At 38.2% G+C, this 17,019-nt stretch overlaps 1 protein-coding gene across 1 annotated transcript in view; it reads left to right on the top strand.

The window, feature by feature from the left end:
- Positions 1–16,631, top strand: part of TAF2 (TATA-box binding protein associated factor 2) — a 66,091-nt gene extending 49,460 nt beyond the window's left edge. The window contains exons 23-25 of the mRNA XM_063324092.1: positions 2,043–2,195; positions 2,609–2,714; positions 12,114–16,631. Of these exons, the coding sequence (XP_063180162.1) occupies positions 2,043–2,195; positions 2,609–2,714; positions 12,114–12,379 (525 nt within the window). The 3' untranslated portion in view covers positions 12,380–16,631. The remainder of the gene's footprint in view (positions 1–2,042; positions 2,196–2,608; positions 2,715–12,113) is intronic.
- Positions 16,632–17,019: the final 388 nt, after the last annotated feature.

Genomic DNA, 17,019 nt, shown 5'->3' with positions numbered 1-17,019 from the left:
AATTTAATTACGAGGGGAAAAAACTCAACAGACACGGAAACTATGAGTAACGTCCTTAACAGTTTCAAAAACTACATTTGATTGAAACTGCTTAGGAGAAGATCCTGAAAGAGAATGTGAACGTGTTGTTAGCACATTTGGCACTGTTTACACCCTTTTAAATGAGATGGTTCACTGTTCCTTTATCAATCTCATAGTTAATTTCTAAATCGTTTTTATTCAGAAGTATACTGAGAGTGCAAATTATCACAGTACTGTGCAGACTGTTTCCAGTAGGGGGAGAAAATTATGATGGAGTCCAATATCATTAGAGCTATCCTACATCTTTCCAGAATATGTAGCAAGTCCTAGTTTGCTGTGCACAGACATCAGAATTAAATAGCAGGAGACATTTTGTTGGCAGAATTTTAGGCTGCAGTTCAGTGACCATCCAAACCTTTTTAGCAGCCAGACTACCTCAAAAGATTTTGTCTTAACTCTTCTTTTTCTTATACTGTTCTCTCCCTTACGCTAGCACAGTTGTTGTTGCTGCATAGTGAGCTGGATCAGGGGAGGATCTATTTGAAAAATGCCTTTTTTTTTTTTTTTCTTTTATATCAGTTTCCTGGTGTAGTTCATCATGTAGTTATGCAAATCCTTGTGGTGGCTCAGGACAGATATGTGTAAGGAAGGGGAAGAGGCTGCTTCTTTTAGCAGCAGTACTGGTTTACACTACTCTGAAAATGCATCATTAGTATAAGCCTCAATTCACACTTCATCCCTTGTATCTTCTCCTATGCCTCATCTCCATCCTCCTACCCCTTACTTTGTTAAGGTTAACATTTAACCTTAACATAGGTTAATAAGGTTACCTTACCATAAGGTTACCATTAACTCGCCCAAAATTCAGGGAACTGGTTTTCCTTTTAAAAAAACCAAACCAGTAATAGAAAGCAAAGGCTGCTTCTCATATCAGCCAAAGTTTATCCAGAAGTGTTTCACAACAGCAGTGTGTTGGCTTAAATAATAGGGATGAAAAAAGGGAAATATGTATTTGGGGGGAAAAAAGACTTAACCGGTGATAGAATACATCAGATTAACTAGATTCTTTAAAGCAGACTGTATATTCTGAGAGCATAAACATGTTAAAATCGGTACTAATAGACCTGTAGCATTGAATTTGCTGAGGATGCTAAAAATTACCCACTTGAATTTGAATTGTTCAGGGCACGAGTTTGTGGGGCTACAGTGCCCTTTGTAGAACAGAGGAAGAACAGTTTAGTGGAGCAGCATGTGCTCTTGAGAATCTACGATACGGCTTTTATCTAGTTTTTAGTATATCTAGTTTTTAGTGGACTTTTAATTATGTTTGCTTCCTTAGGTACTTTATTTTTCCTTCTATATTTTGTGTATTGGGCTTCTTGAAACCACTTGTCTCCTGTTTTAATGACTCTATGTGTAACTTCGTAGACTCTTCTGCTATTTTTATATTCCTTTGACCCTGTTTTTGTTGATAATCTAGGTAATTTACAAAACAGTTTAACTCTTCTTAGTAAACATTGTTGTGAAATCAAAAAGACCCCACCCCATGTTATATATAAGTGCTTGTTATGATTTGTATTCAGCAAAGTAAGCATTAGCTTTTAAAGCTAACTAAAAGAAGATTTAGCTAAATCTCCTGTGTAGATCAGAGGCTATCACAGTTTTTCAACTGAGATTTGGACTGAGGAGAGTCTGCAAGGCACAGATTTATAGAAAGGCTATTCAGAGGCAGCAAATGTTGTTGCACACCAACAGTACCATGATTGTGAGAAGGGACAGAAAAGATGCCAATGCTAGATATGCAGAGGGAGCAGGGACAGAAGTAAAGAGAAACTATGTTTGTAGGAGAGGTTGGCACAAATCCATACAGGGTTTTAGAAAATACTTTTTGCCAGAACTACAGGGAAAACTTTGTTCAAATCACCCACTTTACTCAGAAGTGTTTTCAGCTATCAGGTCTCTTTTAAGCTGAAACATGGCTCTTGCTATCTTCTAATTTTGGTCTTTTAATGCTGCTTCAGGAGGATGATCATCTTATTAAGGAAACAGCATCCAGCATTTCTGGTCATCAGCAGGGGGTGAAGAGGAAGGCTGATATGCCACTCGGGTCTCCATTGGAGCCAGGGCAAATACTAGAGAAGAATGAAGACAGTAAAGTCAAACTCAAAATCAGAGTAAGAAATGGAAATTCAACTTGCACAATATGTAGGGTGTTCAGAATAACAGCAGTGGCTTCTGCTGACTTCCCTTAAAGCTGTGTTCAAACAAAAGACATGTTGTGTATATGTGTACAGTAGCTGTTACGCTTACTTTGGCAAAATCATTTCCCATCAGATTCTTCATTGGCTGGCAAGAACTAAAGTTGACAGCTAATGCTCTTGTTCACACAGCTTCACGGTAAATTAGAAAGAAGACACAACACTGACCCTTTTTAATTTTACTGAATTTTTATTCCTTTGCAGTGGTAGATATCACTTCCTTTCCCTCTCACCCCCAATTTACCTCAGAAATAAAATATTTTAAGATATGTGTAGTGATATTTCTATGAATTATTAGCATCTGCTTATTTTTTTTCCTGATATCTTAGTTCTCAAACTCTCAAGAAGAGGAGGAAATTGATATGGACACGGTTCATGACAGTCAAGCCTTTATTTACCATCATTTGAATATGTTGGAGAGGCCATCCACACCAGGTATGAGTAAATTTATTTGCAAAATGATAGTATGAATTTTTCAACTGTTTCAGTTGTGGGGACTTTTTTTGCTACTGCTTATTCCTGTACATGCAATGCTGGTAAGTGTTAAATGTTAACTGAATTCAAGAAAGTATGTAAAGGGTGTGTAAAAACATTTCTTTAGCTTCCAGTATATTTATAGATAACTGTGTACATGTGTGTTTTCATACATATCTGAGTAAGGTAACTATGTATTATTGTGTTTATAAAAGTGAAAAGCTAAGAAATGAATAACATAAAGCTGAAATACAACCACATGAGCAATTACGTAAAACTTATTTGATGTAGTTGTCATTGAGAAAGTAATAATTTTTAAGATTAACTTTAAAAAACATGTCAAGACTATTCAGGTTAAAAAAGAATCTCTAATCTTCATGATTTATAACATAACATTAGTAGTTAAAAAACATGCAGGCCTCAAAGATGCTTAGAAGGGCTTTTTGAAGCTGAAAAGATTGCATCTATGAGTACAATGGTTTAATTTCAATCACTTTTCTGTTACTGCTTCTCTTAATATCTTTTTCATAAAATATTTGGCAAAATTTCTTCTCAAAGAATAGTTTTCTTAAAAACCTTAAGGCAGGCTGAACTTCATTGATGAACTTCCACCTTCTTCGTTTATCTGTCACTAGCAAAGAAATTCAGTGGTTAGTCTCATTTCCTCAAAATATTTTAACCACATTTCTTAAGTTTAATTCCAGAATGTGCCAGTGGAGCTAAGCTGAGGTAGTGTGGCTGTGTAAGAAGCATTTTGAGAGATCTTCGATACACATCCAAAATGAGGTTTTAGGGTTGCAATACTGCAATGCTTAAAAGTGAAGTATTTGGCCTTAGAAGTAGGATTCAGAGTAATTACGCTCTTGCTTGTTTTTCTGTTTTTATCCAGTGGTTGCCTAATGTAAAACAGAAGTAGACCTTAGCAGCAGGAACTGGAACGTTGGTTCTGTCCTCAGTGCCCTGGGTCCTGAGCTGCGCTGACAGGCGACCTCAATTGCGTTCCCTGTGACCTGGCAATTTAGTGGCCCCATTTAAGAGAAGGGCTGGTGGATGTTCCTGCTCTGAGTATCCTGCTGAGGCTGGTGCCTTGGTGCTGGCTGGGGGTGTGGAAACTGTAGGCTCATACTCCCTTAGGGCCTAGGACTTACGTTTTTACTTCTTTGGCAGATGCTCTAGCCACTAAGGGGTTTTGTTGTTTTGTTGTTTGTTTTTGTTTTTGTTTTTTATAAAAGGTAACTGCTGTCATTGCTCAGCTACAAATTAAGTTCATGTGGGGACATAAAACACAGGGAGGTCTAGTTTCTGGATTCCAGATGGCCTTTGGTTAATGACATGTGCCAGCTCCACCAGGATGGATTTGTTGTTGGATACATAGAGTAGCAAAACTCACAACTTTTTGCCTAAATCATAGGCATTTCAGCAGAGCGAAGGAGAAGGCTTGCATATAGGTTGCTGTCATGAACTTAGGTGCCTAATTCCACACAGCCTTTAAACCTCTCAGAGCTGCTTTGAATTTTGTCCTCAGTATTATCGTCAACCATCACATTTCTGTTACAGCAAAGAATGACATATCCAGGGCATGCAAGTGTGAAGCTGATCCGCTGAGGATTAGTATTTATAACTCTTACGTGATATTTTGCAATGAATATTTTTTTACTAGATTTACACACTCTATGGAATATAAAGTCAAAAAAACCCAAAAGTCTGCCAAATACTTCACAAATGGGACTTACGGGACCCTCTGTACGCCAGCTCTGTGCTCCAGGACTGTTGCATATTCAGTTTCCACTAGAGTTCAGAAAGGGTAAGGTCTGAGCGGAGTAATGGCCAGTTGACTGCTGCTTTTGTAGACCTACAGCAGACAGAAGCTACTTTGAGTTTCACTTGTGTGCAGAGTGACCTTCTCACCTCTGCCGTTTAGGCATTCAGCACACTGCAATACATTTTCTTTCCTAGGTAATAAATGAGACAAATCCTGGGGTTTGCTACAGAATTCATTTTAAATAATAAGCCTTCGAAAAGCATTATTTGGAAACACTTCAGATTAATTTAATTTTCTTTGGTTTGTGTGGTTAGAAACAGCTCCACTTCAGATATTCTTTGCTTCTAAAATTTCACCTGTTTCTTATTCATAGCATTTTTCTTAGAAGCAGAGATGTATGAATTTCAGACCGAGTAAACGAAGACAGTTCAATCTTTAGGAAATGGCATACTTCTGAGAAGAAATGCCAAACAGATGGGGAAGAATAAAAGCATACGTAAATAAAATTGTTCGCACATAGGAGTGTTCTGTTTTACAAAGGAATTGCGGATAATATTTCCTGAGGGGTTTTGAGTTTTTGCAGCAATGACGGAGGATGGGCGCACTTCAGTGAGTGATTATTGTGAAATAGATTGACAACAGGTTCTGAAATGGTCTCAGTATCTTGTTAGTAAATCGTAAGATCTTGTATCTGCCTCAGTTCTGTGACTCTTACTTGGAACGCAGTGAGCTCTTAGTCCATACTCAGTTTTCCTCTCACAGCTGTGGGTTATGTCCCCACATGTCACATGAAGTGTTAGGTCATCAGCCAAACACAGCCTGCGAACAGCAGCTGCCAGGAGGAGGTTCATGTTGGGTCTAAATTGTGCTGTATCTGTGTATCTCTTCTTTTTTTACACCCCCCACACCACCCCAAATGGTAACTTGGATTTGTTCAAGTTGTTGTAACCCCCATGAAGCCAGGAAAATATTATTTTTTGTTTAAAACCTTTTTTTTCTATATGCTTCTGCTCATAGACGTGAAAGGTTAGGGTTGAGACATACTGCAAAGGCAAGAAAAGAATTCTTGTACTGCAACTCTTGCAGGATTACAGATTTCAGTACTATAATTACAGCACCTTTCATAGTTGTTCATATAGAAAATGTTTTAAATCCTACTAAAGGATCATGTGTACGATAATAGAACTGTGGACTCCGGTAGTTATAAGGGATTCTGAGCATTTTTCAAGAAGTTATTTAAACAAACAAAACATCAGTTGTGAACTGCCTGAAGAATGCTGTTGATTATTCATCTGCCCTAAGGACTAGAAACATGGTAGCCTCCTTTGAGCCTCTAAAGCTGTGCAAGGTCACGTTTCTAATGCAAGACCAGATTTTTATTTGCTACTAAATCATCAAGAATAGTAGTAATGCTCCCTACTCTTATCTAAAGATCAAAAGAATTTCAAGATCAAATTTTGTGTAAGCAGTAGGTTTAAACTCTCACTTCAGGCTGTAAGGTGACTTGTCGTGCATTGTTGACTTCAGTGAAAGCAGATTAAGATACACTTCTTTATTTAGTTTATCCTTTCACATGAGTGAGATATTAATACTTCAAAATTAACCTTGAAAAAGTTCTGCTGTATGTGTCAGTGGTTATTGAATGGCCTGTACTTTTCTACTTCCAAAATAAATGCCTGGCTGTAGCCTGTGTGATCTAGAAGTTACACATCATTATGGCTTAACAGGTCATCACTGATAAACATTTAATTAGAATTTTCCCAACTATTTTTGGTAGTTTGATAGTTGATACAAAGCAGTATCCAATTCTCTCTTCTCTTTATTTCTACAAAAGAAAGAAAAAGTAAATATGGCCATGTTCTCTCTGTGCCCTGGCAGCCCTTTTTCTGATCACATTCAGGAGCAGTGGGGCTTTGTGGACACATCCTGAGCATTCCAGCTCACATCGGAAAAAAATCTTTGGCCATTGTATTAATCCATTTGTTGTTTTCCAGGATAATCAAACTGGAAATTTCCACTGCTGACCTTGTTGGTCACTGTCTTTACCATGTAGATGTACATGAAACTTGGAAGGTCTAGGCTACCCTCATACATGTTGATTGGATTGTGGTCTTGTTTATCACATTTACTGTCTGCAGTTTCAAGAAATAATGGTTTAACTGGATTGAATTGTTTCTGGAATGATTTGAAACTGGATACAGCACGTACTTCCGTAAAGTGTAGAGTGAAACTACTGTAGTTACGATGTTTAAACAGTACATTGGAGCCTGTGGTGCAAATCACTGCATTTCAAGCGTGAATACAGTAGTTAATAGGAATTCAGTCGGAACTGTGTAAAAAGTCTGGTCCTCTGCAGCTCAAGGGAATTACCCAAGTTAGCGATAGGAGCAGCAGTACCTCAGTGTTCAGCCATTAGTTAGTGGCTCCCTGTTAAAAAGCATTACTGAAGCATCAGCACACAGACGAATATATAAACGAACGCTTCTCGGATACCACTGACAATGATGGATTTTTGCTTCACTTTTTAAGGAGGGAAAAGCTGTTAGAACTGTTCTGTTCGACTGTCCTTTAATTACATACAATATTAACATAATATCTGTTTGATAGTATCCATTATGTTGGATACAACACATATGTTGACTTTATTACCTAAAATATAACTGCTTCCAAACTGGTAACTCATAGGCTCTGAGGTTCTGTAGATACTTTTGCCTCACTGAAATAGTATGTGGTTAATTGTACCCTTCGTAAGGAAGGGTGTTTTCAAGTGCTTTATCCTAAAGTGCATGAAAGCACTTTAAAGAAACATAAGCTCAGCATATAAAGTGACAACATAAATGAGAATTGCATCAGTGCATGGCTGCAATGTGTCAACTACATGATTTAATAAAAGCAACATAATATTGTAGCTGTGACTGTCTCTGAGAAAACAACTGAGCGTTCTCAAACCCCTAAGATGGATAAGGCTGGCAACGAAATTTTCAGGTGGACTACCTGAAGCTGTTAGAGGCACCAGGTATTCTGAATTGACCTACTGATTTAAATGTTCTTTTTCTCTACAGTAGGGAATACTCTAGAATTTTTGAGAACATTAAAGTAAATATAGTAAAAGTAACACCACAGTTAAGCTGTTATTTTAATGTAAGGACAAAGTTAAATGAAAGCAAAATGAGGAAATTAGTAAAACTGGTTAAAAGTATATTTTAGTTAAATCACCAGCTCATCTTTACAATACTTTAACGGAGGCTATCCTTTGGTATAGGTATAAGGACTTATCTATCTGGATATAAATCCCACTAAAAAATATGAAGCCAAGTGAATTGGTAATTGGAACTAGTCAAGTTTTTATGTTGGAGCCAAATTAACTGATTTATTTAGCACATCCTCAGAAAAGTTTTGGGTGGTTTTGTTTTTGTTTTTAACTAGACCTTTACTTCTCACTCTCAAACTTTAAATTTTGTCATATGGTCCTTAAAAGAACACCCTATTAGACCGAAAATTGGTAACTTTTTTTCAGAGAGATATAATTTTGAAATTCTGCTTCTTAAGACAAATGACAGGACACTCGCACTCTGGAAGTTTGGGATTATTTATGCTTGGTGACTTTCTGTGTGTGCTTTGTTGATGGTGCAACAGATGCATAAACACAGCATTAAATAAACAAATAGTGTGTCTTAGATGTTTCCAGGGTAATATTAAAAAAGAAAAGCAGAAATAAGGAAAAACAGGGTAATTGTCAGAACAGTTTTTAAGATCTTTTCAGCTTTTTTTAGTGTTTTCTCTTTAGAGAAAAAGCTAGCCAGAGCTACAGTTCAACTGCTAGGCAAAGAGAGTGCATTATTTTTCTCATTAGCAACCTTTCTTTGGGTTCTGGGAGAAATACAGTAAGTGTTCGCATGCTTGTGTTGGTGTCCCCTTCTTCCCAGAGGTGGTCGGCATCAGGTTCTGGAGCACCCGCCTCTCCTCAGCTGAAAGACTGGACCCATGGGCCTTACCCTTTGCTGTGATTTATGAAGTTGTTTTCTCCCTCTCTGACATTTGGATAAATCAGGGTGCGAATGGGGTCATTTTTAACAAGTATCGATTTGGAAAAGTCCTACATAAGCCAGCTGTTTTAAAAAATAGATTGTGCATGCGAAGAAACAGAGACTTGTAAGTCTGTCGTGTCCCACGACACGTCACACAAAATCAGAAATGTAAGAGAGACCATATGGAAGATCTTATGAAAGTTTGTTGGCGTGTTAAAGTCTCAAGTTACATGTTCCCAAATTGTAAAGGTTCAATAAATAAGAGTAAAATAAGTAAAACACTGTACCCAACAACATTGGTTGATGTTCATGCACCGATGATTCTCAAAATGATTTGTCCTGGATAATTGATGAACAGGATGATATAGTTATCTGACAGCAATTTTTCTTGTGACAGAAAATGTTACTTTAAAGCTTATCAAGATCCTGAACCCTTTTCATTCTAAAACTAAACTATGAGATCTGTGGGTAGTGGGTTGGAACTAGATGATGTTTAAGGCCTCTTCCAACTCTAACTGTTCTATGATTTTGTTCTCTCTCATGATATCTACAGCATTTGTATCAGTCCCAGTGACGAGGTGTGCACATAGTTTCTGAGCTTTGTCCTGTGGGTTAGTAATTGTGTCTAATTTTAAACACGTACCCAGTCAGCTGGAACACTGCAAAGCCAATAATTACATTGGAATCTCCACATCCCAAACAGAAGGAGATCCAAGTGGATAGACACGCGTATGTGCATTTTCTTCCAAGGAATGCTACTAACCACTTCAGAAGCGAGCTCCTGGGCTCACCCTCCACTTTTTGTGTGTTTCTGTGATTTGAGAAACCCGGGTTCCAGTCCTGCTCCCTCCGCCAGGAGGAAGTGGGTTCCCTGCAGGAAGAGGGAGTGCTCCGTGCCTCCTTGCAGCAGTCCTGCTATCCCTGTTGACATGAGGATGATATTAATGCCCTGGAAAGCAACTCCTCTGTAGCGTTGCTTTTCTAGTTTGGCAAGATCCTGGCATGGGCTTTAAGTAGATCTTAATTAAAATGAAGAAGTGTTCTGCAAGTTTAATGGTGAATTTTACAGGTACAAAGCTGTAAAATTTTTTATAGACCTTTTACATGTCTGTCCATTTTACAGACAACTGAGTTCAGTAGTCTGTGTACATTCTTTCTGAGACATCGTCCAGGATCAATATATTTGATTCCTGATTTCAAAGCGCTCTTTAACAGTAGGAGGAAATTTTCTGGATAGTTGTTATTTTTCATTTAAAAAACCAACAGATTATAGCTATCATTGACCTCTATGAAGGAAGTGTATGTGTACTCCTAGTACCGGCTCAGTAAATGTAGATTTTTTTTTTTTTTTTTAATGACGTTCTTTCATTTCGTATTGACATTTGTGACATATTACGAATATTGACTGCCTCCTTAAGCATTAAAGTAGCCCTTGAGTTGCAGTTGGATCTAATGGCCCGAGTCAGATATGCCCCTTTTTCCACCGTTTTTTCTTCTGTTTCATGGCTGGTTTTGCATGCTTGCAACTGCTAAGGAAAATTTTCTTACTTGTTGAAAAGCTGTATGCTCTAGAGGAATGAGCTCAGGTTATGGGGATAGATTTAGGTACAGGTAGGAGTTCCTTAACAGAAATATAGTTGAAAATTGTTAAATTGTGAAGCAATCTTTTTGCATCAAATACAGTATACTTGCATGCTGTCTGCATTGTCAAGAACTGCTTCAGGTAACAATGTAAAAAAGTTGTAACTGCATTGAAGTCAACAAGTGGAAGTTTTAATTTGTGTGCATATCTTCTATCTGCCATCATATGCGTAAAAAAGTAAAGTAGTTGTGAGTTCTAACAATAAATCTTTGCATTGATAACATGAGCTTGCTACTGCACAGTTCTGATGAAATAAAAATTAAAGTTTTTTTTTTAAAAAAATACTTGTATATTAGAGATTTTAAGTCTATAGGAAACTATTGTACTCTAGTCTAGCCTCCTTCCTAACATCAGCAGAATTTTATGTGGCACCATATTCACATCTTGCAGTCGACCCTAAACATATTTCTAGAAGACATCACTTCTGCTGTTTAAGACTTTAAGCGATAGGGATTCCACCATGTCCCACAGTAAGTCATTGGTCATCCTCACTGTAAAAATGTTTTGTATTTCTATTCTGACTTCTAAACACTGCTTACAGATGTAGGTTTTGTTATTTCCAGCCATATTTAAAAACAAACAAAAAACCAGAACAGCTGTACTGTCTAGAAACTTTCCTATAGATGTGCTTGATTGAATCAGTTCTTAATCTTTTGGATAAGGCTAGAAAGATTGCTTGGAAATCTTTCTTGGTGCTTGTTTGTCATACTACAGGGAGCTGGCTCTTCAGACTTCCAGGAATCATTACCATAGGCCAGTCATTCTGGCCTTTAAAGATACAAAACCAACCAACCAAAATGATGTACTGGGAAAATATCCATTTTCAAATATACAGAAAAAGATAATTACAAAGCCCAACGTTTATAGCAGCTGTGAAGAAAATCCATTTTAAGTAATACTTAATGGAATAGCTGCCTTCAAAAATCTGATGGTGCTTTTCTACATTTGCCTAGTAGTTAAAGCACATTCTTGCAATGTAAGTGATTTGATTCAATTTCTGTCTAAAGGAATTTGAGCTTTCCTGCCTTCCAGTGTTTGCCCACATTAAGATGTTATTCTTAGATTATTGCCCTTTAATCCCTACTATTGAAGCTTGTGTGAAACAACAAAGTATTAAATGAGCCAAAGAGAGAATGAGAAAGTGAACCAGGGATTAAGAGATCACGGATCAGATTTTCTCTCCTCAGATACCAGGTTTACTAAATATATAAGTAGTTCTAGTGCATTTGTGAAATATATACTTGATAAAGATAGTATAATTGTCTTTATTGGAATTTGCTATTTGTTTAAGAACAAAACTTTGTGTAATCTTTCAAATAGGCTAATAGGTTGTAAGATGCAATCTTTGGAAAAAGCAGTTTAATTCTTCTGTTCACTATCAAAAAGTTTGTATGTTCTTGCAGGGAGCTTTAGCTCCTGACTAATAGGTGTTCACATCCCAAAATTGCACTTTAATTCATGCCAGTTCTGCGCTATCATAATTTTCATAAGCAGTTAGATTTTTATTATTCATGGTATAGTGGCCTTCCTACTCTGTTTAAAAATGAATTTCTGGAAACTAGTATAACTTGCAGCTCCTTAGCTCTCTACAGTTCCTAATTTTCTGGGATACTTTTATACTTTTGAGGGAGGAAGGAGTTCGTCTGTAAAAAGTGTCAGTAGTATGGGAGCTTTAATGGCATGTCCAGAGCCTTTTCTGAAAAAAAAAAAAACAAAAACAAACCAAAACCCAAAAACCAAAACCAAAAACAACAAAAAACCCAAAAACCCCCCAAACCCCAAAAAGCTAATGGTACAAGTATAGTAACAGATTCTGTGTTTGCATGTTTAAAGGATAATGTAGGTTTGATCTAATATTTCAGAATTTCTTATGTTTCAAAAGAATGCAAGTTAAACATTTATTAATCCCACTATATCCATTTTTTTAGGTAAAGAACAGTCTTCGGGAGAGATGAACATGCACCCGGTCTCAGCAGCGCCGATGTCTGTGTTTAGCAAAGAATCAAACTCCTCAAAACATAGTGATCACCATCACCATCACCACCATGAGCACAAGAAAAAGAAGAAGAAACACAAGCATAAGCACAAGCATAAACATAAACATGATAATAAAGAAAAGGAAAAGGATCCCTTTGCTTTCTCTAACAGTCCAGCCAGTGCACGATCAATCCGTTCCCCGTCACTTTCAGACTGATGTCGGTGGCTTCTCTGGAGTTGAACTTGCAATATTCCCTGAATACTTAGAAGGATGTATATAACTAAAGCTTCTATCTTTTTTTATGGAAATAAGAATATGTGAATTGCCTTAGCAATTCAGAAGCTCTGCCACCATCCTTGTTTGAAGCCTTCTATTTGCATATGCGGTTGTTGAAATAATCTGATTCAAAAAATATGTTTTATGATTCTGAGTCATTTTGTATTTCACTCTTCTCCACACCCCTCACACTTTTTTCCATTTTAAACAAAGAAAACAGCCCTTTATGTGAGGGCCCCGTGTCCACTGGCAACCCCCTGCACATCGTGCTGACCATGTGTACTGCCAGAATCAATTATGTTTTAATCCTTTGAAGAATGTTATGAGGCAGGGTATGTTTTAAGCAGAAGCCAATTGCCAGACCTTTGGTGAAGTGCTGTTTCCAGCGTAGTATTGTATAACCAAGCGTAGACCTCCTGAGAAGACAGGGATTTTCTGTAGTCTACAGTTGAGCTGTTTCTTGCTTTAACCATTGCAATGTAATGTCAGAATTTTAAGAACAGTATACGGAACATTTGCCTTTTTCAGGTACTAAAACTCTTCAAAAATTCCAAGCTGCTTTTAAGCTGCAGGTATTTATTATGAACATGACCCTTCGAATATAATGACATTCTGCAATTATGTTTTTGGAATTTTAGCAAAATGCTTAATGCATGTTTTGTCCTGTAATCAGGCTTTTAAAAATCCAATAAAGTTTGCAAATTATTTTGACAGAGGCAGATTTTTTTCTTCAAGCTTGACATTGGAATATAATTCTGAAAGATGGCTTTGCTAAAAGTAAAAAAAATATTTTTGAAAAGCTTAAAAATTAAAAGATTGAAAAAATATATATTTCCTCCTGCTGAGGGGTGGTTTTTTCAGAAGCGTTCTATACGATCAGCTCATGAATCCACAGGAGAAATACATTAGTAGATTAACCTAGGTCTGGGACTTTGAATGACGGATACATTTAAATTTCTTCAGCTGTGTTTTATGCAGTGTACTCTTTACATCCAGCATTTTTTTTTATTTAAAAACTTAAGTTTTTAGAAGTTTTGATAATGGAGAGAAATCATCTCTGCCACTTTTTATGTGTTTTCTTTATTTGTGTGTAGAGGCAGGGGGTTTATTTCCATGCACTGGTTGACTTCTGTTGCCCAGAGTTCACTTCACGTTTAGCTTTCTAGAAGATGGTATTCGGGTTAAACGTTTTTTAAATTTTTTTTTCCCAAATTCCTGTGTGAGACTGATTCTCCTTCTTAGGGTAAAGAGAGAAAGTTCAACAGGGACCCAAGAAGACTTTTTTAAGCCATATTCTATTTCATGAAAGTTAATAAATACTTTTATATTATATACCTGCTGTTGAATCCTGTAGTTTTTGTAATAACAAATTATCTGTAGAATGGAAAGCTGATAGACTGAGGTGTTTTGTAATACGCATATACTTTGTTATTCAAACGCCATATGCCTTTATTACTGTTGTGCTACTAGTTGTGCTAATCGTTGTACTCGGAACACGTGTTAAGGTGTATTTGGGCTGGATTCGGGCGTGCTGGACCTGGGCAGCGTCGCAGCCTCTCTCCTTGGGGGATGTGGTGCCCATCTGCTGCCACGCCAGCAGCTCTTCGCCCTAGGCGAAGCCCACCTTGGTGGGATCTCTTTCCTCTCTGCAGTGACTGTGAGCTCTTACAGCTTAGATGAGCTGAAGGTGCAGCAGGAAGAGGACACCCAAGCGTGGGTAGAAGGAGGAACTGATGTGTGTTGGGTAGACCAGCCATGTGTGCAGCTCAGTTTGCCACCTCTCTTGGGCCAGCGGACCGTGAATCACAGGGAGAGGTGGGGAGGCTACAGCAATAGCTCCGTGGAAATATTTCTAGGTGTTTTTCCCTTGGCTAAGGAGTGAAGTAATGCTGCCAAAGGTGTTTGTGGGAGACCTGGGCTAGTAAGCAATGAAAGCTGGCATTGTTTGGGAGAGCGAAGGCAAATGCGTTTATGTTTTAAAAATGAGGTCATGGATAATTTAGGCTGGTGTAGTTTCTGCTTTTGGAGACGGGGATTTACACTCTTAGGCTGAGGGGAAACATATTGTCTAGTGATACGGGCACAGAACGGAAGCAGAGCTGTAACGTGGTAATTCCACCATCGTATATTTGGCTGTATGACTTTTAAGTGAACTATTGAATATATGTAAAGGAAATAAGTTGAAGACACCGTTAAGAGAAAATTGGAGGGGAAAAAAAAAAATCTGAAAAGACTTTTCCAGTGCAATTTCTGAGGTTATGTCATGGTTCAGAATATCCCTTAATGTGTTTGCTGGACTACAAAGTCAGTTTGAGGTCTGCAGGTGGTACGGCGTGGACAGGCAGCGCTCGCAGGCTGGCGGGTGTGCTCGCGATTCGCAACAGCTGGGCAGATTGCACAGGTGATCCTAAAGCAACAAACTAAAATTCAGTAGGAATGAACGTGAAATACTGAACTTGAGGGAAAATTAAACGCGTGAAAGCAAGCCGTTCCCCCCCGACCTTGCAAGACACAGTGAGGAAAAAGAGCGTGGGGCTGCACAGAGGCGAGCAACGTGGGGCTATGGCAAAAAGCAAAATTCACCTAAGGGTTAGCAGGAATTTTTTATGTAAGATATGTAAGATGTGAAAGCGCCAGGGATTTTGGGCAACACATTTTGAGAAATGGCTGGGCAAATTCCCCCAAATGGAAACAACAGATAACATTGCATGTAAGAAAAAAAGAAAAAAAAAAAAAAAACCAACAACAAGGGGAACTGCGTGTTCTCGGTCTAGAATAAAAGAAGTCCGAAGAGGGAACTCTCCCTTCTAATACCTAAAAGATTGCTACGAGAAATGTTTATCGATTGTTCTTGGTGTTTCCTGTGGGAAGGCAGGGATCAGCTGTATTTGCAAAAAAAGATAGTCTTGTTCAATGTTAAGATGGAAAATATAACAGGCACCTAATTGTGATGTAAAAGCTCTTTTCTTGTAGATTTTTGAGCAGCGGGTTGCAGAGGTCTGCAGGGGATGTTTAGGGGATGCTGTGCCCTGCCACAGCGCGGGGACCTCACTGCTTTAGTTCCTTTTCGTCATTCCTTTGATCTTCCAGGTTTGTCGGCGCAATTACTGCGGTGGCTCCCGGGGTGTGACGGGCACTCGTGGGAGCCTTAGGAAACAGAGGTCCTCGCACCCATTGCACCGTAGCTTGGGTTTTTCTTCTACTGAGAAATCAATTGATGACTACTTACAAGTTATAACCTGACAGCAGCTCAAGTTTAAACTTTATCTGGGCGGTGGCTTAAGCTCTTTATCCTCGCCACCTTCACAGCTCGCAGGCTGGCTGTAACCTGTGCAGTTGATTTTGGTCCGAGTTCTGAGTTTCAGTTAAGACTTCTGGTGTATAGCGCGCTGTCCTTGAAACTAAAGGAGAAATAATTGATTTAGGTGGGATAGTAACTAAATGCTGGAAGAAGACGCGTTACACATACAAAGCAGAAATGCATGTGTTGTTGAAAATGTGCAAAGAGGTCAAAGTCTGGAGATTTTATTTTGACATCTCAGTTCATGAATTCCTTTATTTTGTTCATTATAAACACTATAATGCACACAAGTGTAGGGCAAATATCTAGTATTAAAAGACCTATATGCATTTTTAATGCAGACTCTTCGTTTATCTTGGGGTTCTTTTCTTTATTTCTCAGCATAATTATAGAATAAAATGTCCATGAAGTAACTGCCGCATCCCTTAGATTTGTAGACATGCTCACGTCTCTAATTAGGATGCGGCTTCTTTCCTTGGGTGTCCGAGTAAGCCTTTGCGCTTTGGTGGGTTGGCTGCCAGGCGCTGTGGGTCTGTCCTGGAGCTGTGGGGGAAGGACAGCAGGACGCGACTTCCCCGCGTGCTTGGGTGAGCTGGTGCTCTCCTCCCAGCCTGAACTGGGCCGTCCCGTAAAGCACTGCGGCGGGCGGTGGGGTTCGTATCAGTGACAGCGAGGTACCCTCACACCGTCTGCCTCTTCAGGGTATACAAGCTGTTCAGTGTTAGTTGATTGCACATTTCCAGGAATCGGGTAATTTGTGTGAATTTTAATATAAGGAATTTTTAGTCCTGTCAATGTATTTTGAGTTCCTTAAGACAGTTAAGTCACAGAAAATTAGGAACCTGATTTTTAATGCAGCAGCAGTATTGCATAGAGGCCCTTAAAATGCACACCATAAATATGAAAGTTTGGCGTAAGATTTAACTATCTTTATCTATTTTTATATGTGTGTAAATACATATATTATTTATTAAATATATTTATATTTTGTTTCCTGCCTTTATAATTTAAAAGGCAATAATAAGATATGAGTGTCTGCACGCACGTTAAGCCACGGCAGCTAATGTATAAAGCCTGTGTTATTCCATAGTCACCTGATATCCTAAATATAGTTTTGCTAAAGGCTTTTCCAAGGTTTTATTATTATTTTTGTCCAGATAAATCTACAGTGTTAGTAACCTTTGTTGATGCAGATGAGTCAGGATTTCATTTGAAGGACTTTGTATTTTGTCGAAGCACACTTTGCCTGGTGTGAATATGAATGTTTTTGTGGTGAACA

The sequence above is a fragment of the Chroicocephalus ridibundus genome, chromosome 2 (assembly GCF_963924245.1).
Source record: "Chroicocephalus ridibundus chromosome 2, bChrRid1.1, whole genome shotgun sequence".
Classification (NCBI taxonomy): Eukaryota; Metazoa; Chordata; class Aves; order Charadriiformes; family Laridae; genus Chroicocephalus; species Chroicocephalus ridibundus.
The sequence above is the reverse complement of the archived record's forward strand: the minus strand, read 5'-3'. Positions and strand labels throughout refer to the sequence as shown.